This window comes from Chelonoidis abingdonii, chromosome 22 (genome assembly GCF_003597395.2).
Source record: "Chelonoidis abingdonii isolate Lonesome George chromosome 22, CheloAbing_2.0, whole genome shotgun sequence".
NCBI classification, from domain to species: Eukaryota; Metazoa; Chordata; order Testudines; family Testudinidae; genus Chelonoidis; species Chelonoidis abingdonii.
Window position 1 is genome coordinate 27076772 of NC_133790.1, and position 24548 is coordinate 27101319.

Below are 24548 nucleotides of genomic sequence, written 5' to 3' on the forward strand. Positions count from 1 at the left end.
CCTGGTCTATGAAGTGTCCATTGATTCAAATAGGAAGCCATTGAGCGTATCGATCAGGAAACTGGACTCCAGAATGTCTAGATTCGTAAGCTGGAAGGAACCAGAAAGAGAGAGGTCTGTGTTGTGTTGCTCTACAGTGCAACTTATCATGTCTCCGTTGATTTACCAGGCCCACTGTGACACCATCCCGCAAAAAACAGACGCTCAAGAAGCAAAAGAGCTCCAAGATTTTGGTCCGAAATATCCCATTCCAGGCAACCGTGAGGGAAATCAGAGAGCTGTTCAGGTAAAGGAATCTGCTGCTGCTCATCTGCTCAGTGGGTAGTTACTCTCTGGGGCATTGGCGGCTGCTTTTGGTAGATGACCTTGCTGTCTGATCATAAATAGTACGGAACTTACGGGGTAAGTGAGACTTGTATGTAATGCAAATATGGACACATGACATGAAATAAGCAGATTACTCCTGTGTCTGAGCTCCACTTGGAGCAGGAGCATGAAGGGAGGGAAGGGGAGGTGTATCAGCGAGCAGGTCATAGTGTCTTCATCCTGAGGGCCAAACTGCACTAGCCTCTGCCTGAATTAGAGCAACCTGGGGCTGCACTAATGTACACCAGCAGTGTCTGGTCCTCTAGGGACTAAGGATCCACACTGAGATGCCCCAATACATCCCTATCTCTTCTGACATGTTCCCTGTGCTGCTTTGGTACAGTTGATGCAGGAGCTGAGTTCTTACCCCAGCTCTTCTTGACTGGGGCAGTTCTCAGCTGGTGGGTAACAGACAGAATCTGGCTCCTTTGCACCTCTTAAGCAGTGCAAAGGGTTCAGATCATAACGGAGAATCTGGCCTCAAATCTCTCCTTGTCCAGAATGTGTTCTGTGGCTTTCCCAAGAAAGCGAGGTGTGATGAGCACCAATGAATTGGCCAGACAGCAGATAGGATTGTTTTACATACAACTAACCAAATTTCTCACCGGTCCTGTCCACGTGGCACCAGGGTTTGTGCACACCCTTTAAGGAGCTCCTAAAGCTTGGTTCTCTAGCAACAATTAACCTCATATAAAATGGTTTGTGCATATAAAGTACTTTGTACAGGGTAAGGGTTGCCCCAAGGTTGGCATAGATGAAACAAATAGGAATTATTTTTGTGAGAACACTTGTTCTGTAATGGACTTATTTCGGCAAGAATCCTCCATATTGAAAACTACGTGGGATGACACTGGTAGCTAAGCATGGAGTGCTTTAAAACTTCAGGGAGTCCCACCTGCTGCAAAGGAAAATGGGGGGTGACTTTGCATTTGTTAAAGTGATACTTGTAGATGCATGTTCACTGACAGCATCGACAACGTTACTCATTTGGGTGTTGGCTTTTTAAGCATTGATAAACCATCACAAATCTGGGATTCTTTGCATAATATCGAATAAGGCACATTTCCTACCCCAACCAACCTCATCTGATTGTGCTGCTGCTTGGATATTAGAGTGAACTGGGGGAGTCATAGAGTTTACGGACACAAGGGAATATCAGATCATCCAGTGTGACCCCCTAGGTTCTGTTTTCAGCTCTGCCCTGACCTGCAGGGAGACTGTGGGCAGGTCACTTCCCCTCTGTGTCTTGGAGAATAATGAGGCTGACCCGCCTTGAGGTATATTGATGCAAATAGCTATATAAGAACAAAGTCTTTTAGGGTGTGAGTTCACCATGTCAGTGTTTGGAAAGGGTATAGAGAGGACTTCTTCAGGCCTTTTGGGGTTAGGTTGAATGTGTTTTAACTTTCCTAACAATGAACTCTGTTAGATTGTAGGTTCGTTCCCCAAGGGACTTGGGGGGCAATCCAGTTGCTTAACCCACTCAAAGAAAACCAATATTGTGCCCTGAAGAACACTGTAGGGAACAATCCTGCAATGACATGTTGAGGGTGAGCAAAACCAGAGGCCCCTCGAGATCTTTTATTCATGGGTTTCTAAATACTGTATTAGCATGAAATGTTGTAGAAGTGTTGCCATGGCATAAGAGACAAAATACTTAGGCCTCTGCTGAAGGAAAGTGTGATCCTGTGTCTTCACTGCTTGTTGGACAATTCTTCTGTGCACGGGGTGGGGGCGGGCTAGGGATATTGTATCTATTTAATTGGAACTAGGCTGAGGTAACCATGTGTTAGAAGTATGTTAGTCACATTGTTTGTGACAGGAAGCTGCTCAGATGCTGTGGTGACGAGCACAGTAAAAGAACCTATCTAGAATAGTGAAGGCTCTTCTAGCCAGAAGTCTTTGTCTGTTTAAAGGCTCTTATATCGTGTATGCTTGTACTTTGACTGTATAGTGATAGAGTCTGTGGAAATGGTCTGGACCCAAATTTGGATCTTAACACTATTCAAACTACTTAGGATGGGGAGGAAAATTGCCCCCGGATTTCTAGTCATACGAGACCCTTCAAGTCCCAAACTTAACTCTTCCTGCCAATTGTAGATCAACCAACTTGATGCGTCAAATTGCCAGTGCTCAGCTGATATCCGCAGTTTACTGGCCACCAGACCAAATAATAAACAGAGCCAGGTTGGCTTTTGGCTCTGTAATATATTCAGGGCGACGAGGAATCTGTACTTGTCCAAAAGATAAAAGATCAGTACAGAGAGATGTTTTGTTTCACATTATTAAAAGGACGTTGGAAAACCATGCATGGTTGAGAAGACTGGGGTATGGGAGCAGTTTGATAGTGTCTGTTTTAAGGAACATGAGGCTTCTGTAGCCCATTATCAAAAGCGTGTTAAGAACAATGCATATTAATCAGGAAGCAGTGTTCCACCAAAATGTCAGTTTCACTTAGTTACACAATATATTTAGGAACACATTATTTATCTTCAGAGCAAAAGGCAGCATTGAGAGAACTGAGCTGATTTAATAATGTCTCTGCTTATTTTTCAGAAGGACTAAAAATTTGCACACATTGAACATAATTAAATGCCAGGCATTCTTTTGGGGCTTTGTTTAAAATTGTACGCCTTGGCCATAGATTTAGATCCTTTGTTGGGTTTCTTTTTAATAATAATTTTTTAGTTTTAAAACAATTCTTTGGAACCAGAGGCATTTCGCTCAGCAAGGCAGCAGGGGGCACTCTTAGTCTTCCCAGGAAATAAAGGACAAGAGAAGAACTGCAGTTGTTGCTCGCAGACAATGACACTGCAGGCCAATGGTAGCTCTGCCTGTGGAGGTTAAAGGCTTTGTGGGACAAGCCTCTTCTCTATTGTTTCACATGTTCAAAAGCTACTTTCCAGCCACCCAAGTGATGTCGTCCTATAACCCACTTCCTTTATTCCACTTCTGAATTATTGTCTGGGCAGGGTATGAAACACAGAAGGTTTAAATCCTTTTTATTCTATAAAAATGTCTTCACCTTTCAAGCTTTGTCACGTGAGCTCTCTCTTTTAAATCTACCCAAGAATAGGTGTTAGCAACGCTAGCTGTTTGAAATGGACAATGATTGATTTGTTTCAACGGTGCAGACTTTTGGAGTCTTCCGTTCATGGATTGTTCAGAGTTGCAGCTTACCCTGTTCATCTTTCTCCTCTAGTGTTTTGTCGATTCAAAGATCCATCATCACAGTGCATAGCCTCTCTGTGGAGGATGCAATATTAGCAATCTAAGATGTGTATAAAAGCTTGCCTTGTTCCTGCACTCCTGTGTTGTTTGCTCTCCTCTAGCCAAATCAAGCTAATCTTGAAGACCTGCACCCTGGTCGCGGTAGTGGTGGATTTTGGATCACTTTAACAAAACTTTCATAGGAAGAGGGAGAATGAAGAAAAACACTTTCGGAAAATCCATGCATGGGTGTTAAATTAGTATTGCTTTCCCAAACCTGTAGCTTGCAGGGGATTCAAGGTGCCATGTCTGTGGTTTCAGAGGTCTGGGAATAAGCTTTTAATCCATAGGGAGTATGCTGGAAAGTGAAGGTACTCCATTTTCTTCATGTGCATTTGATGATGGTGAACACTCCTGGATTGGCAGTTCTGGAGTCTGAATCCTTTTTCTAAGCATGGACAACGCTAGAATAAGTTTTCCTCATACTGTATCTGTCACCATACTTGAATCCTGGCCTGGAGGGACTGTCTCTAATAATGAGTGTATTTCAGTCTGTCTGCTCTCTTTGCCGAGGCTGCTAGTTATGTAGTTCATCAATTTATAACTGTCCTTTTAATTCTTTGATACTATATCGAGAGCTCTTAAGCTGATATTTTCAAAAATGATTAATGATTTTGGGTGTCTAATTTGAGACCTGTGAAAAGCCCTTATTTTTCAGAGGACAGCTCCTGAGCAATTTCTGAAAATTAGGTTCCTTTAAAACGTGTCATGCTGGTCCCACATAATCACCACTTCCCGTCAGAAGTCTTGATCTTAATGCTTTGTTTCATAGCCATATCACTTCCTACACCAACTTAGAGAGCATAAAAAATGAAGGCATTATTGTACAGACTCACATCACTGAACATGAAGTTACAAAGATTTTTCCCCTCCTAAAATAGGAGCAACTAAAATGGAAAAAAGTCCTTTACATTTTCTTTAGATCAAATAAGACGTGTTGAAGGGTGAACCCTGTAGGCTGCCTTCGTAGAATTGTAAATGCACATGGTGCACACTCCACCGAATAAGGGAATAAGAGCTGTCATAAAATCAGTTTTGGAAAAAGCTTGTGATGGGGTGTACTCAGGCCTCTTTCTGGAGAAAGCATGGTTTTGGGGAACTTGCATGTAAATTTGGCAAGAAATATAAACCCTTTTCTAAAATCAGAACTATCTGTCACTGCCTCATGCTTCCAGATGAGCAGAGGAGGAAAACCAGGTGGCCCACTAGCCTCATTATTTGCCTTTGGTCCGTTTAAAAAAAAAAAAAAATCAAGAAAATCCCAAAATTCAAGATTTACTTCTAGTCTAAACAAGAAGTTATATAACTTTATATGGAGATTACATTATTGTACATCTGGTCACCTCCATATTCTACCTGTAGGAGTCTAATTTATGCAAATTTAGTAAGGCTTTCTGGTTACAAAATGTGTATGGACCTCACCCTTAACAGAAATAAGGTTACAGCTATTTGGGGGGGACGGGGACACAGCTGAAAATAGTACCAGAACATGGTTATGGTTCCTAGGAATAGATATAGCATATCACAGTGCTATGTGAAAGTAACATTCTGTTTTAGAGAAACTAATGGGATTAAAGATTGGAATATGATACTGGACAGGTTTAATGTACTAAAAATAAACAGTCTGTCTATTTTCTTATTTTTTAAAGGCTTTGTTGTTGCTTATTTTTTTTAAAACCAACCCCCCCACCCCAAATAACCACAACTCAGTACGTAGTGCTTTTAGAGGAGCAATGGAGCCAGGACAGAAGTTCCCTCTGACCGAAGAAGTAGAAATGGTCATGAATCTAAAACTATATTACAAGGGGCAAGATTTGAAAATTGGATCTGTGCTTCTGGAAGAAGAAAAAGTATGGGTGAAGGATTCAGTTGATAAAATAGGTCATTTTTTTATTATTTTTGTTTAACTGAGTCTTTCTAAAGTAATTCTTATGTCATTATCCATTTCTTCAAAGCTTGGAATGACCTATGAAAATAAGAGTTGTTACCAGAATGAGCTCTTCATTTCTCATTATAAAGGAACACTGAGATATAATGAAGCCTAGTGCAAGACACACTCCATGTTCACACCTTTCTCCAAGTAAGGGAAGCTACATGACTGGTGAAAATTTTTCCTTCCCCAAGATATCTTCCTGCACTTGAACCCATAGACACTTTCACTAACCAAAGGCAGGAGATTGAAAATTGTCGATTAATGGACAGTGAGGTTTTACCCATATAAGAGCTAGGTGGTATTAATTGGTACATTCAGCTCCTGTATGCTTGGCTATATGACATACAAAAAATGCATAGATAGCTAAGCACCTGACACCGATTATTGTACTGTGGCTGCAATTTTAAAAGTGGTTATTTTAAATATTTTTAGTTTCAAATGAATTGTTAAATCCTTATAGCAGCTTAATACCCAGTACAAATCTTTCTGATCAAATTATTTTCACTCTTCAACAGTTCAAAATGTTGTGCCATAGAAGAATCCTCCACGCAACCTCTGGAAACAAAGACTAGGCAGACATATATGTGCATTTCCAGAAAGGATTGCTATTAATGCTAATATAATGCTTTCTATTTGTTATATTTATGACCCCTGTAAAACAGAAGCAAAAACAGATCAGCACATACGGTAATATAATGCCGACTAAAATTATTGTGGGATGTGTCAAGTCTGAGTGAACTAAAATACAAAATCAGTGGAAGGAGATAACACAGATAATCAGCTTGTCTACATTTAAAACACTGCAGTGGTGCAGCTGCACTGGTGTAGCAGCGCCCCTGTAGTACTTCATTGTAGATGCCACCTAAGCTGCTGGGAGGGATTCGCCAGTTGGTGTAGTTAATCCACCTCCCCAGGAAATGGTAGCTAGGTCAATGAAAGAATCTTTCAGTCGACCTAGCAATGTCTATAGGGAGAAATAGGTTGGTTTAACTACGCCACTCAGGTGTGGATTTTTTATACCTCTTAGCGATATAATTAAGCTGACTTTAATTTTCTAATGTAGACCAGGCCCTCAATTTCACCTAAGGCCCAGACTGCTTTTTCAGATTTGTTCAGGACAGTAAAATATTAATAAATTTTGTCAAAGACTGTATTCACCCACGAAAGCTCATGCTCCAATACATCCGTTAGTCTATACGGTGCCGCAGGACTCTTTGTCGGTTTTGTCAAAGACTTGGTGTCTGTGACACCGAAGAGCCATAATTAGCGCTGGTTGGGAACTGGAATTTCCATTCTATGGAGAAGTTCTGAAATACTTTATTCTGAGTCTGACTGAAAAGCTGAAATTTTGAAATTTCCCATAAAATGAAAATTTCAGGACACTTCAATTTAGGACTATCAAAATACTTTGGTAATGTCAAAATGTTTTGATTCATATTGTTTAGCTTTTATATTATGTTAACATAGTAAGCGTATGCAATATATACATATAATAAAATATTTTAATATAAAATTTGAAACAAACTGAATCAAGTAATCACAATGAAACACTTTTACTTTGTTGAAATGAAAGTCTAAACAAATTGTTTAGACATTTCCCCTATCAAAAACTTTGTTGAATTTGACATGTCACCATGAGATGTTTAGGTTTCAGTGAAACTGCATTGGTGCAGCAGGTCAGGGTTAGCAGTGTACCAATGCAAAAAAATTAATATGCATGAGCAGAAAGAGCACAGGAAAACTTGGTAATCCTGGAATGACCAAATGCTTCTGCCACTTGTCATTAGATCTATATTTAATATCAGCTTTTGGCTAGAATTATTTGAATAATCATATTTGTGTACGAAGACACACAAGTACCCTTTGTCTCTTGGGGAACATTGCACTGCCCAGGGAGTAAATTAAAATGTAAAGATGTTGCTGTTTCTCCTGGTGCTGAAAGCTATAAAATTGTCTTACTTTTTTGTTAGAGCATGTTCAGACTGAGGAAGGAAATAATTAGGTGGTTGAATATGCAACAGATTTGCCTCTTGGATTTTCCAAAGAGACCCATATACTGAATGCTCATCTGAATGTCGGCCTCTTACGAAGTGGATAATGTTACTATCCCAGTCTTGTTGGTGTATTTCCTATAACGATCACAGTGCTGAAACTAGCTGGAATGACCTGCTTGTGCTAGAGTGGGAAGGATGCATGATTAATGTGGGCATTGGTTTATCTGAGAGCAGCTAGGTGCTGTGCCTACTTAGAGAAGGCACATGGATAATGCAGTCCAGATGATATGCCTGATAACCAGGCAAATGTCTAATTTTGAAGTGGAGCTGAAATTCTCTTTCCCACCCATATTTTTGTCAGTGGGTTAGAAGGTGGTTGAAGAAAAAAGGAAACAGTGGTTCTTTGTAAAGCAGGGTCTGTAAGCATGAGGACCAGAGTGGGCCAACCACAGAAGACAAAAGGGTCGTTGGGGAGGAAGGGTTGGTTGGTGCAAGAGGGGCATGAGCAGTAGGGTTTGTGCAGGATTATGAAGGTGAATCAGGTGCTTGAACTTCCTCAGGAAGAGGAGAGGAAGCCGATGAGAGGATTTGAGATGGAGTCATGTAGGCCAAACGGCAGTGCTCATAAGATGGAGGGGACCAGGAGCAAGGTGAGAAGCAAAGAAGGGAGGAGATTGCAGTAATCAAGGCAAGTGAGGACCAAGACATGGACGCATGGATTTTAGGAATACGTATGAAGAGGTAAGGATGGGTTTTAAAGATGCTAAGGAAGAACTGATAAGATTTGGTGCAGGAGGATCCTATCGTCTACTTAACTGTCTGCAGAGCTGATTTCATTGGGTCTATCTGTAGATGGTAGAGCTAGACTAAAATACATCTGAGATGCATGCGTATGGTGTGTGTCTACACTACACATGAATTCATGTGTGCGTAATCTTTTGTGTAGGTTTCTGTTGCTCAGTCTGTACATTCAGTAGTGGAAGGCCTCTATTCTGGAGGCCCAGTTTCAAAGGCGGCAGCGAAATACAATGTGCAGATCCTATTGTCACAGAGTCCCCGGGTGATGCTCTGGAACTGCTCCCCATTGAAGCCAGTCAGGACTCTGGTGAAGTCTCCTTACTGTGAGCAGACTGTCTTCAGGGCAAGAAGATCACACTGCTTCACCTTCCTGGATCTGACCTTGGAGCATTCAGCATCCTCTGCCCCTCTGTGTGCTTTCCACAGCGAGTCCGCTCAGGCTGGGTCCTGGGGAAGCCACCAGGTCCTGCACCCCCACTTCACAGACAGACGTGACTCTTAGCCAGCCAGTAAAACAGAGGTTTATTATATGACAGGAACACAGTCTAAAACAGAGCTTGTAAGTACAGAGAACAGGACTCCTCAGCCGGGTCCATTTTAGGGGGTAGTGAGCCAGACACCCTCGTCTGCACTTCACTCCACATCCCCAGCAAGCTCCAAACTGACTCTCCAGCCCCTCCTCCTTTGCTTTATTCCTTTCCCTGGGCCAGGAGGTCACCTAATTCCTTTGTTCTCCAACACCTTTAGCTATCACCTTGCAGGGGGGAAGGGCCCTGGCCATTAGTTGCCAGGAGACAGAGTTTCAGCCGTTTATTTACACTGACCCTTTGCTCTGCAACAATTACACCCCCTTATTCCACCAGAAGAGACTTAAGAAATGCATAGGGGAAACTGAGACACCCTTACACTATTCAGAGGAAACATTAACAGTCCCACTTCATCACACCTATACTTGGACATTTATTATAGGTGAATTAAAACAATCTTTGATGTACCATTTAGGGCCAGATCCTAAACTGGCATAACTCAGAGTAGTTTCACTTTATGCCAACTGAGGATTTACCCTTTAGTGTTTAATTCTAGATTTTAGCTTCCTATTTAGGATCCTGTATCTGTCATTTGGGATCCTCAGGTCTGAACAAACAGTGTTGCTACTATGACCAACCCTTGTGTGCTCTGCAGTTCCACAAGTTGAAGAATTGGAATGTAGAATTTAAACCGGAATTTTATCTTGGAAATATTGCACTTCTAGCCCTTCCATGAGTAGGTGGGGTTTGTGGGGGGCGGGCTGGGGAATACTGATAGGAAGTGCTTTTAAAAAAACAATTCCTTGATGCTTTTTCATCAGTGCCTTTGTCCCAGCTACTTGCCCTCACCCTCCCAGACTAAGAGCCTCTGCACTGTAGGTGTCTTTCCACATTGCCTCACAATCCTAAAGGGATGAAGTTTCTCTGCTCGGCTGCACTTCCCCCTCCTCCAGAGCATCTCTGGGAACTGTTCCTTCCTGTAGGTGTGAGCCTCCTGCTAGGAGAGTGAATGGCAGCTTTCACAACAGGTGGGAAGAGGCATTCGTTAACAGTGTGTGGGTTGGGCTGCAGTGGCCTCACCTGTTGTACCTCTGTGTGATCTTTGTCCCTTTTTGTTTTTAAATCTTTTCTTTTATCCCTGTTTGTTTTGCTCCCTGATGGAAATGACTAAAGATTAAGCACTGGTTTTAGCCTCCGTTCTTCGGGCCTGTGTACGCTACAGTTGTGGTCATATCTGGTTCCATTCTGTAGTGTAGACAGCACTCAGCCCTTGTGCATATCCAAGGCTTTTGCACATTTCAGGGACACCGAATCTGCGCTAGTTGGTGAAGCAGGGAATATCTTATGTTTGTACAGTGCCTAGCACATTAGGGTGTCCATCCCTGATTGAGGCCTATTGAGGCTATTGCAATCTAAAGAATAATAGAACAGTCTTGTAACTTGCTGTGTTTGTGTTGCTGTTGTCAGAACCTTAACAGTCTACCCCTGGTGCATGCTTATAACAAGGTCTAACCCAGAGGATTTACTAATAGTTCCACACACCATCTTCAAAACACCAGGTTACCTCTGACGATAGGAAATTGTGCTTTCCATTAAACTACTTTTATTGAAATCAAATTGCAGATGCAGATTCAAGAGATACTAGTACCTACTTTCAGATGCAAATGCAGGGATTGTGCACATCTGTGTCTGTCACCACATTATAAAAGTGTTTTTTTTTTGTTTTTTTTTTTTTTTAATGAAGATTTTCTTCCTTCTTGAGGTCTGCTCTTGCAGTGCTGGAAACCCTAACAGCAGTATTGGACTAGTGCATGAGAACCCGCAAATGAAACTGACCAGTCTAGTTTCACTGTCCAAGATGAGCCATGTAGGAATCGATTAAATGGGTTTTCAGCGTTCTTTTTAAAAATTGAAACTGAAAAGTGCTTAACAGAAGAATTTTTTTAATGCTGCCTTGACAGCGTTACTTCAGTGTATCTTTCCTTTCTGAGGGCTGAATATCAATCACAGTAGTTGGTTTTAGTGTGTTGCTAACAATCCAGATCATGAGCCTCCTCATTGCTCCCCTAAACCTCTCTGCTGAGCCATTTTCAACTGCCTGTTTTTACTCCGGCAGATCGTCTAGTGCAGGGATTGGCAACCTTTCAGAAGTGGTGTGCCGAATCTTCATTTATTCACTCTAATTTGAGGTTTCGCATGCCAGTAATACATTTTAATGTTTTTGGAAGGTCTCTTTCTATAAGTCTGTAATATATAACTAAACTGCTGTTGTATGTAAAGTAAATAAGGCTTTTAAAATGTTTAAGACGCTTCATTTAAAATTAAATTAAAATGCAGAGCCCCCCAGACTGGTGGCCAGACCCAGGCAGTCTGAGTGCCACTGAAAATCAGCTCGTGTGCCACCTTCAGCACCCATGCCATAGGTTGCCTACCCCTGGTCTAATGCAAACTAAGAATTTCAGGGTCCCTCATGATTTTTGCTGAGGTGGCTCTCACTGATGCACTAAGCTGAACCTAGTGACCGGGCTTAATTAGTTTCCTACACCCCATTCCTTGTTTTACATCAGTGCTTTTCTGTTTTTTTTGTTTGAAATGCCATGTTCAAACAGGTTACCCTCTGGGAATCTCCCCACCACCACCAGTCCCGCACCGTATCTGTTCTGATTGGTGACTCTAAGGTTCGTGTGTGCGTGAATGGATGCTTTTTAAGTTTCTTCTTCATAGGAAGCAACTTGCTGAGCCCCAGTAATCTAGTCCAGCATCTCCTTTGGATACCCATTCAGTGCTATTCACATTACAAGGTGGTGGTCTTTTGTCTGACCTGTTAAAAATAATATGTTTGTCATCAGGCAGAGGCAAAGCTTGCGTGTTTCCAAAGTGCATGCTTGACTATTAATCTGGCTTTCAAGTTGACCATAAGGGTTTTTAGACGCTGCTATATAGAAATTGTAGTTGCTTGACATCTAAAGCTGATTGCCTCTAAGGCTACGTCTTCACTACCTGCCGTATCGGCAAGTAGCAATCGATTTCTCGGGGATTGATATATTGCGTCTCATCTAGATGCGATATATCGATCCCCGAACGCGCTCCCGTCGACTCCGGAACTCCACCAACGCGAACGGCAGTAGCGGAGTCGACGGGGAGCCGTGAACATCGATCCCGCGCTGTGAGGACGGTAGGTAAATCGATCTAAGATACTTCGACTTGAGCTATGTTACGCAACTTCAGCTACGTGAATATCTTAGCTTGATCCCCTCCCCTAGTGTAGACCAGCCCTAAGTTTGTAATTCAAGGAACAATCAAGATTGAAAAGAAGCATTAAAAAAAAAATCCATTTCTATTTTTAGATTTCTTGAAATGTTGAGAATGAAAAACACTTTAATATTTTGCACTTTCACCATGAAGCTAGACAGGTCAATTTCACTCTTTTTTTTTTTTTTTTTAGTAGTACATAGTGTATTTTATTTTTCAGTCTTCCTCCCTTCATGGGAATGTCTTAAACAACATCACATTCTGTTTAAGACACCCAAATGCTTTCCATTCATGTTGACACTTGCAAAATCCATACTTCGCATTGTTTTAACAAGCTTCATCATTGGACTGACGTTATTGGTGTTCCTTTTAGTCCAGTGGATTTTAAAATTCAGATCTTTTAGCAAGTCTTCCCTCTCCGTGCTTGTGAAAAGAGACAGTACAGTTTTATAAACCGCTTGTAAGTTGTCCTTTCCTCCCAGGAACCTCAGCCTTGCAAGTGAACAGACACATAGCTTTTACTTATTTTTTGCCTCTTACGAGAATGGTTTGAGGAATGGAGCCCTCGAAAAACCAGGAAGAGCAGTTGGAATGTTCAGTGTTTGATTTGGTGTGAGGGGGAATCGGCAGCAGCAGAAACGCTGCCCCACCTCCTGCTCAAAGCCCTCACGGTGAAAAAGACAAGTCAGATGGAATTGAGACCCATCCTTATGTCGCATGGATGAAATTAGAAGCCAGCCTGACTCTTGCATGAGGAGAGACCTTGTTGAGAGTGCTGAGATTAGGGGTCACCTGACCAGACTGGAAGTTGTGAACCAAAAGGAAGCTGCAGCATCCATTTCTGTCTTTGGCTGGAAAAGTTAAGCTGGTTCTGTGGTAGCCTCTTAGGGCTGGCTCTCTGGACGTCAGATGGCAATTCACCAACTGCTCCCATTTATAAGCAAGGAAGATAAAAGGGGGTGGATAAGAGTATGCAACAGGCAGTGCCTGCCGGTGGAACCGCACAAATATGCTGCTTAGAGGAAAGAGTGAGACAGGGTGGTCTAGTGGATAGAGAATTGCACTAGGTCTTGAGACACCTATTCCTGGCTGTGCCGCTGGCCTGCTGGGTGACTTTGGGCAAGGCCCCTCCCCTCTTTTTGCCTCAGTTTCCCCCTCTGTAAAATGGGAATAAAGATACCGACCTCTTTTGTAAAGTGCTTTGAGATCTACCGATGAAAAGCTCTAGATAATAGCGGGGTGTGTTTTAGGATGAAAGCTCTTCCTCCTCATAGTTGATCCCACTCACTTTGTCAGATTTCAGTGGCCTCCTTTTCTGTTTAGTAGCCTTGATCACGAAAGCTCCCACAGACTAGTCTGCTAGCTAATGGTATCTGGGCACAGAATATCCTCTTCACTCCCCCTGGGTTGGGGCCCTTCTTGAGTTTTGCACAATTGCTTCATCCTTGTGTTCCAGCTCTGAGGTCTTTTCTGCTATGCTTTATGATATGAGGCAATGATCGAACCCTTTATTCTGAACAGTCTAGCAGCTGCATTTTCTGACTTGACTGGGGAGTTGGAAGAAGGGGCAAATGGCTCCTTGTTTCTAGCTCCCTCTTGTGGGGATTCCGTCGTGTGATTCATCTGAGGTCCACCACTTAGGGCTGGTCTACACTACGGGGGACAATTGATCTTAGATACGCAACTTCAGCTACGTTATTCACGTAGCTGAAGTCGAAGTATCTAAGATCGAATTACTTACCGTCCTCATGGCGCGGGATCGGTGTCCGCAGCTCCCCTTGTTGATTCCGCAACTCCGTTCAGATTGGTGGAGTTCCGGAATCGATATAAGCGTGTTCGGGGATCGATATATCGCGTCTAGATGAGACGTGATATATCGATCCCCGAGCAATCGATTGGTACCCGCCGATAGGGTGGGTAGTGAAGATGTAGCCCTAGGCTGGAAGGAGAGGTCAGTTCAGGGACTTCTGTATACCAAAGCCCAGGGTGCAATCAGAGCACCTCCCCATACCAGGCCCAGGTGCTTCTAGCATAATCTGGCCTTTGAAAAAACTTACTCTGCAATACAATTGCTTGCATGGAGCCAACTGCATCTTCAGAGCTGCTTCCCTGCAGAATTGCCACTGTTAGCACCTAAAGCCCATATACATGCTATGTTTGTGCCAGAGTGGCATGCTAGCATCAGAGGGGTTAAAGTGGAAGCAACGGGTGGAACCAAGGTATTTCAGATGCTCATTATTCATTGCCAACTTTCCCCAAAATCATATTAATTTCACGCTGTCACGCAGGACTGCGCTGTCTTGCTCATCAGTATCTGGGAAGGCGGGAGCTGCGGTGGGATGGGAAAAGAGTGCACTCTCACTTCAGAACTGCTGGTATTTGGAAAGATCATTGGTAGCCTCTCTGCTACAGCACCGGCCCAGCATGTTCAGGCTGCCTGGGTTCTGGGGGAGGGAGGCTGGATCTTGGAAATGGGAGGGGCACGTCTCCACATGATGGCTCCTGATGATCATTTTCCACCCTGCTGCTTGCACAGAAGCCTGATGAAATGAGGTCTACTGCAGCAGGCAGGTCTACTCTGCAAACTGACGGCCCGGGAGAAGGGCGGGAGGAAACAGCACTACCTGTAGGGAATGAGGAAGCTGTTACACGTTGGACTTTGGTAAAAACCTTCTTTACATGCAATTGCAATCTGTGACTGGGACGATGCTTGAAATGGCAGGGGGCAGACGTGCAGTCAGGCGGTGTCCATAAATTACTCTCCCGTTCTAAAAATCTTCCACGGACCTGTCCCCTGTTTACCTCCTTTTTGTCCCTTCACCCAGTCCAGCTCTGTTGGTGCAAGAGCCTTCACCTTCCCGTCATCTGGAGCTGGATCTCTGCCTTTGAGTCTTCATCTTCTCTCCTAATATGCTGTCTTGTGTTTTATGTAACACCTTTTTCATCTTGAAAGGAAAGTGCTGTGGGATCCTAACTGTATATTTAACAGCACTGAGGGGGTGGAGCCACATCTGGGGCAGAGGGTAGCAGCCAATCTTGTAGCGTGCTGTACAACAGTCAAGGAGATGAAAAATTGAGTCCAAAATTCTCAAGTGCGTGAGATCTTCATGTCCATCGAAGCAGAGATCATGGCCTTGGCCTTTTACTGTCTGAAAAGAGCCTCTCCTGGGAAACTTCAATTTACCTATTTCAGAAGAAGACAGGACTGCTAAACCCTTTCTGGGTTGTGACTCTATGGACTTCAGCTGGAGCTTAGACCACTCCGCTATCCCCTTGGCCTCACCTGCAAATCTGCCTCTCCTCTCTTGCCAATGCTGCTTAACGGTCTTCTCCCTTTTGTTTTTATCCTGTGTTTAAAAAAACCCTTTGTAAAGTGCATTGGGATTCAGCTTGTGTCTGAGGTTCTACGCAGTAAAGATGTGATGTAAAATGCTCAGCTTTGAGAGCTTAGAGGAGTTGCATGTAGACTCACCAGGCCAGATATTTCTTTTAGAAGTGTTGCGCTCCCAAATCTCGAATTGTAGCTGCAAGTGCTCAGTTTCTTTGGAAATGGAGCCCGGCAGCTTTTTGCCTTCTGTTCCTTTTTAATCTCTTGTTGATCTCCCTGACTCTGAACCTGGATTTTCATGGGTACAGTGAAAGTTGGACCCCCAGTATAGGTACGGTTGCTCCAAATAATACCCTAGTAAGAGTAGGTGCATTGTGCTTATTGTTAACTCTTTGAGCAGTGACGATTTGCAGGAATACCATATCAAAACTCATCAGCAAGGTTTGCAGGGTTACATTTGAACTGTGTGAGGCTGCCAGCTCTTCCTATCTTCCTTCTCTTATTGTGTGAACAAATCTGTGGGACTATTTCCAGATGAAGATTAAGGGAACTGTCCAACCTTAAAGATACTCTGCTTGAAAAGAGTCAACCTTTCTGCCTCGTTGCTCCTCCGTGCATGTGCCATTCCTCTAATAAGCCTCCTCTTAAAAGATAACAAGTTACTGTCTTCAGTCCCTCTTTCCCTAGACATCGTGAGCAGATGTTATGTATATTAGGGAGGTAGCATTGTCCAGTTGATAGCATGCCAAAATGGATGTTGGAAGACCCAAGTTCTGTTCCTCGCTTTGTCACTGACTTTCTACTTTACTGGACAAGTCACATTACAACCCTGTGCCTCAGTTTCCCCATTTGTGACATGAGAATATGCACTTCCGTAAAATGCTTTGAGGTCTATGAAAAAAGCCCTACGTAAGTGACAAACACTACTACCTTGTTGCTCCAAGCATCTAGGATTGGGGGTCCCCTCCCCCCAAGCACTTCTTTCATATGACTTAGGCTGCTCCAAGAAGACTTGCCCGCTTGCTTTAGACTGCAAGCTCTTCATCTGTGTACAGTGTGTTGTAGACTGTGGGCACTACCATAAACCAAATAGCTGCGGGGACCCCTAGTTGTGATCCAGTTTATCATATGCAGCACATAGGTGTAGAACTGAAATAGCAAGAAGATACACTGCTTCCTGAAGTCAGCCCTGGTGTAGGTCTTCTCCAGCTGAAGTTCAGAAAAGTGTTTGCTTAAGGATCTCTTTGTTAGTGCAATACTCTGAATTTATTTCAAAGGGCCAACTACACTGGTTCAAACCTAAAACCAATCTTCGTGGGGAAATCTCATGTACTCAGAATGGAAATAAGATACAGATTTTTAACAGAGGTGGGTAATTAACCATTGGAACAACTTGATCTTGTGATGGATTCTTCATCACTGGCAATTTTAAAATCACGTTTGACTATTCTGAAAGAGATGCTCCAGTTCAAAGAGGAATTAGTTCAGGGAAGTGCTGGGGGCTGTTGCACGGAATACTCCTGGGGGAATTCTGTGCCAAAAAAAATTAAAATTCTATGCATAATATTTTAAAATTCTGCAAACTTATGTATGTTCTAGTTGTCAAAATAGCACAGTATAATTACACCAGTTTCAATTATTTTGGTAATTTTATTTCAAAATACCTGTCAGCAAGTATGTCTGTAACAATATGGACAATAAAAGTGTTTCAGGAAATGTTTTTTTTTTGACAAATAGCTTCCTTATTAGGAATATTAATACAGAACTTTGAGTAATTTATTTAAACTACTATATGGAAACATATTTTCTGTACCCCCCCACTCAGCCACCCCCACGCCCCATGTGGCCTTGCACCCCCCCCTCAGCCATCCACTCTCATTTGTGTCTGCATCCCAACTCCCATTCAGCTCCTGCCTCGTTCCCCCTCGCCCCCCCAGCTCTTCTGGACCCCAGTCTGTGACACCTGCCCACCCTCAAAGCCATATGCCCCACGCTGGCTGTCCCTGCATGTGCCATGCCTCCTGACTTGGCCTCACAGGCAGGGCACTGTGAAGAATGCAGCCTCTTCTCTTCCCTATCTGAAGCAGGGGCTGCTCCTGCCCTGGACCACCTGCCCTCTGTCCTGATGCCACAGCAGCCCCTGCTGGGTGAAAGGTGTAACTGCAGCCCCTCTCCAGTAGAATGTATTTCCTGCAGACAAGAAAAAATTCTGTGCGTGCAGATTCTCCCAGGAGTAACAGGAGGTCAGACTAGATGATCACAATGGTCCCTTCTGGCCCTGTAATCTTTGAATCTGTTCTGCTCTGAATCAACCTATTTCTGACACATTAGTCAAGGTCTGTGTTTAGGTGAAATGTAAAACTCAGACCATGACTGCTTACGATCTTTAAAATCTAAAATGTAACTCTTGCCTGCAGCCCTGGCAACCAGGTGCACAGGCAGATTCTTACCTAGGTGCATGCATATTTTGTGAGCATCTGTGTAGGTTCCTATATTTTGAAAATGTAAACCTGAAGACATCTTCACCCTTTCACAGCTGTAGGAATGGGAGCTCCATGTTGACTTAGTCCAATTATAGGTTTGGGTAATTGCATCCTATTTCCCTAAATTTTCCCTGCAATTTCATTTGGGAGAAGTTATTCTCCCTCCTGACTCTCAAAACAGTATGAATGCATTCCTGGCACAAAACAGCTTTTTTGTCCCATCCCAGAAGTTGCTGCATTTCAGCAAGGGAAAAGATCTCTGTAGCGTATACTAGCTTTAAGTACTTTTGGGTCTGAAAATGCAGCTTATAAACACAAGGTGAGGTTTAATAGAAATGGTTGCTGCTTAGAAAAGGTGAATTCCACTCTGTTTATAGACATGTCTCTTTAAAACATTTGGTAATGGCGGGTTATTTTGGGGTATCATTTCCTTTCCTAACTTCTTATAGGACTGTCTGAGTGTGCAGTGCCAGTGGACTGAGTAGAACAATGATCCCGCCCCTTGTTTGTATCTCATTTTCATGTTATTATCCAGCCCCTGACTGCAAGGCTATTTTGACAGCATCTGTCAGCAAGGTGCAAGCATCTGCCGTCGCCTCTGATTGGTCGCAGACACCTATGGCATTGTGCTGAATATTATTACAGATGTTTTAGCGGTGGGGGGAAGAGCGAGAAGCAAAACACACACGTTCCCATACAGCGTTCTGAGTCTTCAGTGAGCCGTTATGTGGTCTCTGGATTCATCTGCATTTTTCTGGCTCCCGCTGAAGAATGGAGCCGTAAAATGCTCAGGCAGTGTGGGTTGTTTTTTCTGTGTGTGTGTGTGGTTTAATTTGTTTTATTTAAGAGGCTTTTAGTTGGGAGGGGGAGAAATGAAAAAAGATGGGAAAGCCATCTAAGCAGCCACTTAGTCTCGTCAATGTCTATTTATTACATTAGTGAGGCTAGGTAGCCAGGGTTCACAGCTGCTATTACACTGGCTCACTCTGCTTACAATATATTGCATGCCAATAAAATGGGACCATATTTAAGAGAGCTGTGGATAGGTACAGCTTTGCTTGAGTAAATCCCATTTGTACATTCTTGAAATCTATACTGAAATATTGTAGAATCTTACTAAATTAATACCTGATCGAGGAATAAACCATTTTTCCTCTTCCCCTCCAGACAGTATGAAAAATGTAGGCTACACTAAAACAATCTAGTGTTACATGAGCAAAGTGGATGGACTTCCTTTGCACCAAATTCAAAGCACGCAGGAACCCTAGTAAACACAAAAGTGCAAAGACACAATTTTGGTGGTGCAATTAAGCTATGCTTTTATCATGTGATTACTCTAAACATTAAATGGCAATGTCAATTTGCAACAGTTTATTAGAGTGATCTTAGTTTAAAATGTAGGATACTGTCCTTCAAACGGGGTCTTATTCTTCTGTATATAAAGGCTCATTAACACTGCTCTGGTATGTAAAGGGCCCTTAACATTAGCATAAATTATATGTAAAACCCTTTTACCTCCACACAGTAGTGTAGAGTAAATGAGGACCACTCATGCTAGTAAGTATTGTTTATTCCTTTGTATTACTGTATTGTTCCCCTTAAAAATCAGGACTCCATGGTGCTTGCCACTGTATATGCATACAGTGACACAGTCCCCCCTCTGAAGAGTGCACAAAGTGAGGAGAAAGCAAATGCTCTTCCGTGTCTATAGATGGGAAACTGTACACATGTGGCTTGCCCAAGGTCACACAGGAAGTTGGTGGCAAGGCTAGAAACTGAAACGTCTTCTGAGTCCCAGTCTAGTGCTAAAACCACAAGACCGTCCATGTTTTCTTGCCTGGTAATAAAAATTTCTGCAGAATTTTTCCTGATATGTGTGGTCATATACATATGTGTACATAATATACATGAAGCCCACTTAAAAAGGATTAGCTAGCTCTGTTATAGTAATGCAACATCAACTGATCATTACAAATGCAAACACAGACTCTTAAAACTAAGTTTTTTTTATAGAATATATGGACAAAAGTATTCACTTTACTTTAAAACTGATTTAAGTTGGTATGGCATGTTTTAAATTCGGAATATATACCATAGATCAGGGGGTTCTCAAACTGGAGTCATGACCCCTCAGGGCATCACGAGGTTGTTACATTGGGAGTCGTAAGCTGTCAGCCTCCAACTCAAAACCCGCTTCACCTCCAGCATTTATTATAACTTGAAATATAAAATGTTTTTAATTTATAAGGGGGTCGGGGGTTGCACTCAGAGGTCACCAGTATGAGAGTTTGAGAATCCCTACATAGATTGCAAAGCAAATCTACAGGAAAGTAAAAGAAAACTACTAGATTTGCAGTGTCCATTTGACAAAAGAAGGCTGAGCTGCTCTGTTGTCTGTCGTACTGCTATTTCCAAGGCTGTACACGCTTCTGCTATCATCATCCCTGAGGCTGATACACAAATAAGGAAGTAAAGTAAAAGAGCAACTCTTTTGGGAGGCTTACCCAACACTTTTTGGCCTGGTCTACATGGGGGGGTGGGGGGGGGGCAGGGAGAATCAATCTAAGATGCGCAACTTCAGCTAGGAGAATAGCGTAGCTGAAGTCGACGCATCTTAGATCAACTTAGAATCACTTACTTCACGTCCTCATGGGCCGGGATCAACGGCCGCCGCTCCCCCATCGACTTTGCTTCCACCTCTCGCCGAGCTGGAGTTCAGCAGTCAACGAGAGAGTGATCGGGGATGGATTTATCGCGTCTACACTACACACGATAAATCGATCCCTGGTAGATCGATCGCTATTCGCTGATGGGGCGGGAAGTGCAGACGTACCCTTTGAGAACTACGGATAAGTAGCCAGATGTTCGCAGAAATACAGTGTAAAGGTGTCTTGGAAAAAAAACTGTAAAAATAACTTTCTTGTATGCTGCAGTTGTATGCTTAATAAGGTGCTTATAAAGAGAGACAACCTACAGCCAATAGATACTCAGACACGAGGCTTTGTGTTGTTGAACAGAAACAGACACCCAAATTTAAGCTTCAGATACCAAAAACAGTTGTTGTTTTTCCCATTTCATCAGATTCTGAGTGGGTATGTTAACTCTGTGTACTAATGCTATGTCCAGTCCCAATTTTAAAAAGACCTGAGAGATGGGTGGGGAAGTTTCTTCTCTTTGGAGTCCATGCCACACTATCAGATCTCATGATTGTTGTTGTACTCAAATAATGAGATCAGAGGCACTTAATGTGAACTTTGTTTTTAATATATTTGCATTTTTTAATCTACGTGTGCTTCTCTGTTCTGATTAAAGTCTGGTTACTTTTGAAGTTCTTTTGCAGCTTTACAGGAATAGAAATTCTCTTAAATTGTAGCTATGTTCAAATAGGTGTCTCCCTAAAAGTAATATCTGATGCTTCTGTATTTATTCTCCATAAGATCAAATGTAGTCTGCTAAAACTGAGCCTGAAATTAATGTCTTTCAGCTGCTAGCACCATAGTCTGAGCCTGGTATCTAACAGATACTCTGTTTTCCTATGTAGCACACTGGCTAAATAGTTGGGGCTTTTCTTGATGACACGCAGGGCACAATAGAATGTCTCCTCAGTTACTTAAGTCCTCTGTGGAGCTGAGAATTTAAATGTCTGGCTTTGAAACTGATTGAGAAGGAGGCTCTGGGAGAGTGGAGTTGTAGTGGGCTCTCCGGGGACTACTTTTTTTTTAGTTTAAATTATTTTTGACCATAGCTGTAATTTAAACATTTAGAGTGGGATTTTCAAGGGGAGGGTTTTCTAAGGGAATTGGGCACCTGGATCTCAGGCCCAGCCAAGCCATGGGCTATTTTGAAATTCACCACAATGAAATTCACCATAATGTCACCACAATGGTGACTTGGTGCTTTGGAACTCTGAGGCCCAAGTAGAATTACACTCTAGAGCCCCAGCTCATGTGGTGCTCTGCCTGGGTGGAGTTCTCACTTGGTTTCAGCCACACAGTGTCTTGCATGGTTTGGGGCAGTAGATCATAGATCTTCCTGTTGATACATGTAGGTACCACCTAGTGACCCCCAGTGGGAGTTGCATCTGAGTATCAGAGGGCAGAACTTGGCACCTGGCGTATGTCTGCACTGCAGTTAAACCCCTGTGACTGGCTGTTCTCAGCTGACCCAGACTGCGGGGCTGTAACATTGCAGTGTAGATGCTCGGGCTTTGGGACCCTCCTCCCTTCTAGGATCCCAGAGCTTGGGCTTCAGCCTGAGTGTCTGCAGTGCAATGTTACTGCCTGAGTCAGCTGACATAGGGCAGCTGCAGGTATTTAGTTGCAGGGTAGAGATGCCTTTGGAGTTTGTTGTGTGGTGTAATTTTTAGAAGTGGGGATACTGACATACTAGGCTGTAAAACTGCGCAAACTACACTGCAAATCCCACAAGGGGCAACCTCCTCTGTTTACAAAAAGCCTTTTCAGAGAGATTCTACACTAATTTCTATTGCACAAAACCCAGGTGGAGGCCTGAATGAATCTGGCCCAAGGGAGAACATCTACAGTGAACTAGAGTAGAAAGTGACCCATATAGGATAAACTACAGCGTTCGTGAGTGGTGCCATGAAAGTAAACAAACACCACATGCAAAAATTCTGTGGTGGATCAATTCCTTTTCCCACCCCCCCCCTCCCCCCCCCCCCCCCCTTTTTCTGGCCTTCTAACAACTCACCAAGCTGCTCAGAAGCAAGCTCACCATAGACCAGGACCCATCCTGCCACCATCCACTCCCTCCGACTGCCCCCCCCACAGAAACCCCAACCCATCCAACCCCCACTCCTTCCCCCCCCCCCCCCCCTCCCCCCGCCACTCAGTGTGAAACCAAGCTGTTAGTTTCCACATGTGCTCTGATACAGCGCCCTCCCCCAAATAACTATCTAAGCTGCGACAAAGCAATATGTGACGGCATTGCCTTTGTTAGGATGAGTAACCCATTCTGCCTTGGTATTAACAGTTCCACGAACCAAGGGCTTTGTTAGTCATCAGTGGAATGAGGATTATTCACCTAGTGTAAATACCAGTGTCTTTTTTAAAAGCGTGCTATGAAGACTGAAAGGTGGTACTGGGATAGAAAGACTCCTATGAGCGCAGGCCTTGGGAACTGAGCATGGTCACCCGTTTTGAGAGGGGAGATGTAACTAATTGATCTAAAGGAGATTACACTGGGATTTCAAGCCACCTAATGGAGTTGGATGCTGAGTTCCCGTTAAAATTAAAATGAATGGAGATTCAGTGTCAAAGCCCCCTGAGTGGCTTTGGAAAACTCTCAGTGTGTAAGCATATACAAAGTTTCAGGGCAAGATTGTTTCTTGCTTCAGTTGTGTAATTTGTGATCAGGGTTTTAAAGTACAAGAATAAATGTAGATATTAAGCAGATACCTGTCACTGATCAACACTCTGATCAAGCAGTTAAATGCTGCAGGGAGGGAAGCATAAAAGAATTTGAGGTTATTGTGGACTTAATCTTTTTGGAGGGAACAGACTGAATGTTTGCAGAGTGCATTCCCAGAAGATCAAGCAGTGGAGCTAGCTAGACTTTACAGCTCTTCCAATTTAATCCATTTCTGTAATTCTCTAATTCCAAAGACATTCCAGTGGAGATCTCTTAGGGTACGTCTACACTGCACGATTATTTCGAATTAGCTTAAACCGATATTACAAAACAGATCTAATAAAATCGGTTTAGCGCGTCCACAGTGGGATCCCGAAATCGATTGTTTGCGTCCATGGTCCAAAGCTACCATCGATTTCAGGAGCGGTGCACTGTGGGTAGCTGTTCCTCAGCTATCCCATAGTTCCCACTTCCGTGTTGAGAGCACAGTGCCTGATGGGGCAGAAAACACTGCCCCGGGTGGTGCTGGGTACAGCCTCACCCCTCCCTTTGTGAAGGCAGCAGACAACCCTTTGGCGCCTTTTTCGCGGAGTGCATTGAGCAAACGCCATAGCACAGCAATCTTTCCCTTTTTTTTTTCACGTGGTGGTGGGGGGAAATAAACTGAGGAGCTGTTCCCTGAACCACGCCAGACACTGTGTTTGAACCTACAGACATTGGGAGCTCAGCCAAGAATGCAAATAATTTTCAGAGACTGCTGTGGACTGTGGGATAGCTGGAGTCCTCAGTACCCCCTCCCTCCCTTCATGAGCGTCCATTTGAGTCTCTGGCTTCCCGTTACGCTTGTCACGCAGCGCTGTGTATCCTGCAGTTTTTTATTCAAACGCTTTGGCATTTCGTGTTCTGTAACGGAGCTGGATACAACAGATTTGTCTCCCCATACAGCGATCAGACCTAGTATCTCCCGTACGGTCTATGCTGGAGCTCTTTTTCGATTTCAAACTGCATCGCCAGCCGTGCTGATCAGAGCTCCACGCTGGACAAGCAGGAAATGTAATTCAAAAGTTCGCGGGGCTTTTCCTGTTTACCTGCCCGCTGCATCCGAGTTCAGATTGCTGTCCAGAGCGGTCAGTGCTGCACTCTGGGATGCCGCCCGGAGGCCAATAACGTCGATTTCCGTCCACATGAACCCTAATCCGAGTTATCACTATCGAATTTAGCGCTACT

At 43.4% G+C, this 24548-nt stretch overlaps 1 protein-coding gene across 4 annotated transcripts in view; it reads left to right on the plus strand.

Moving 5' to 3' along the window:
- The window catches only part of RBM19 (RNA binding motif protein 19), a 478789-nt gene that overhangs the window by 31842 nt on the left and 422399 nt on the right, over positions 1-24548 (plus strand). For all 4 annotated transcript variants that reach the window (XM_032800000.2, XM_075060157.1, XM_032800001.2 and 1 more), the window contains exon 21: positions 170-286. In XM_032800000.2, coding sequence (XP_032655891.1) covers positions 170-286 — 117 coding nt within the window. The remainder of the gene's footprint in view (positions 1-169; positions 287-24548) is intronic.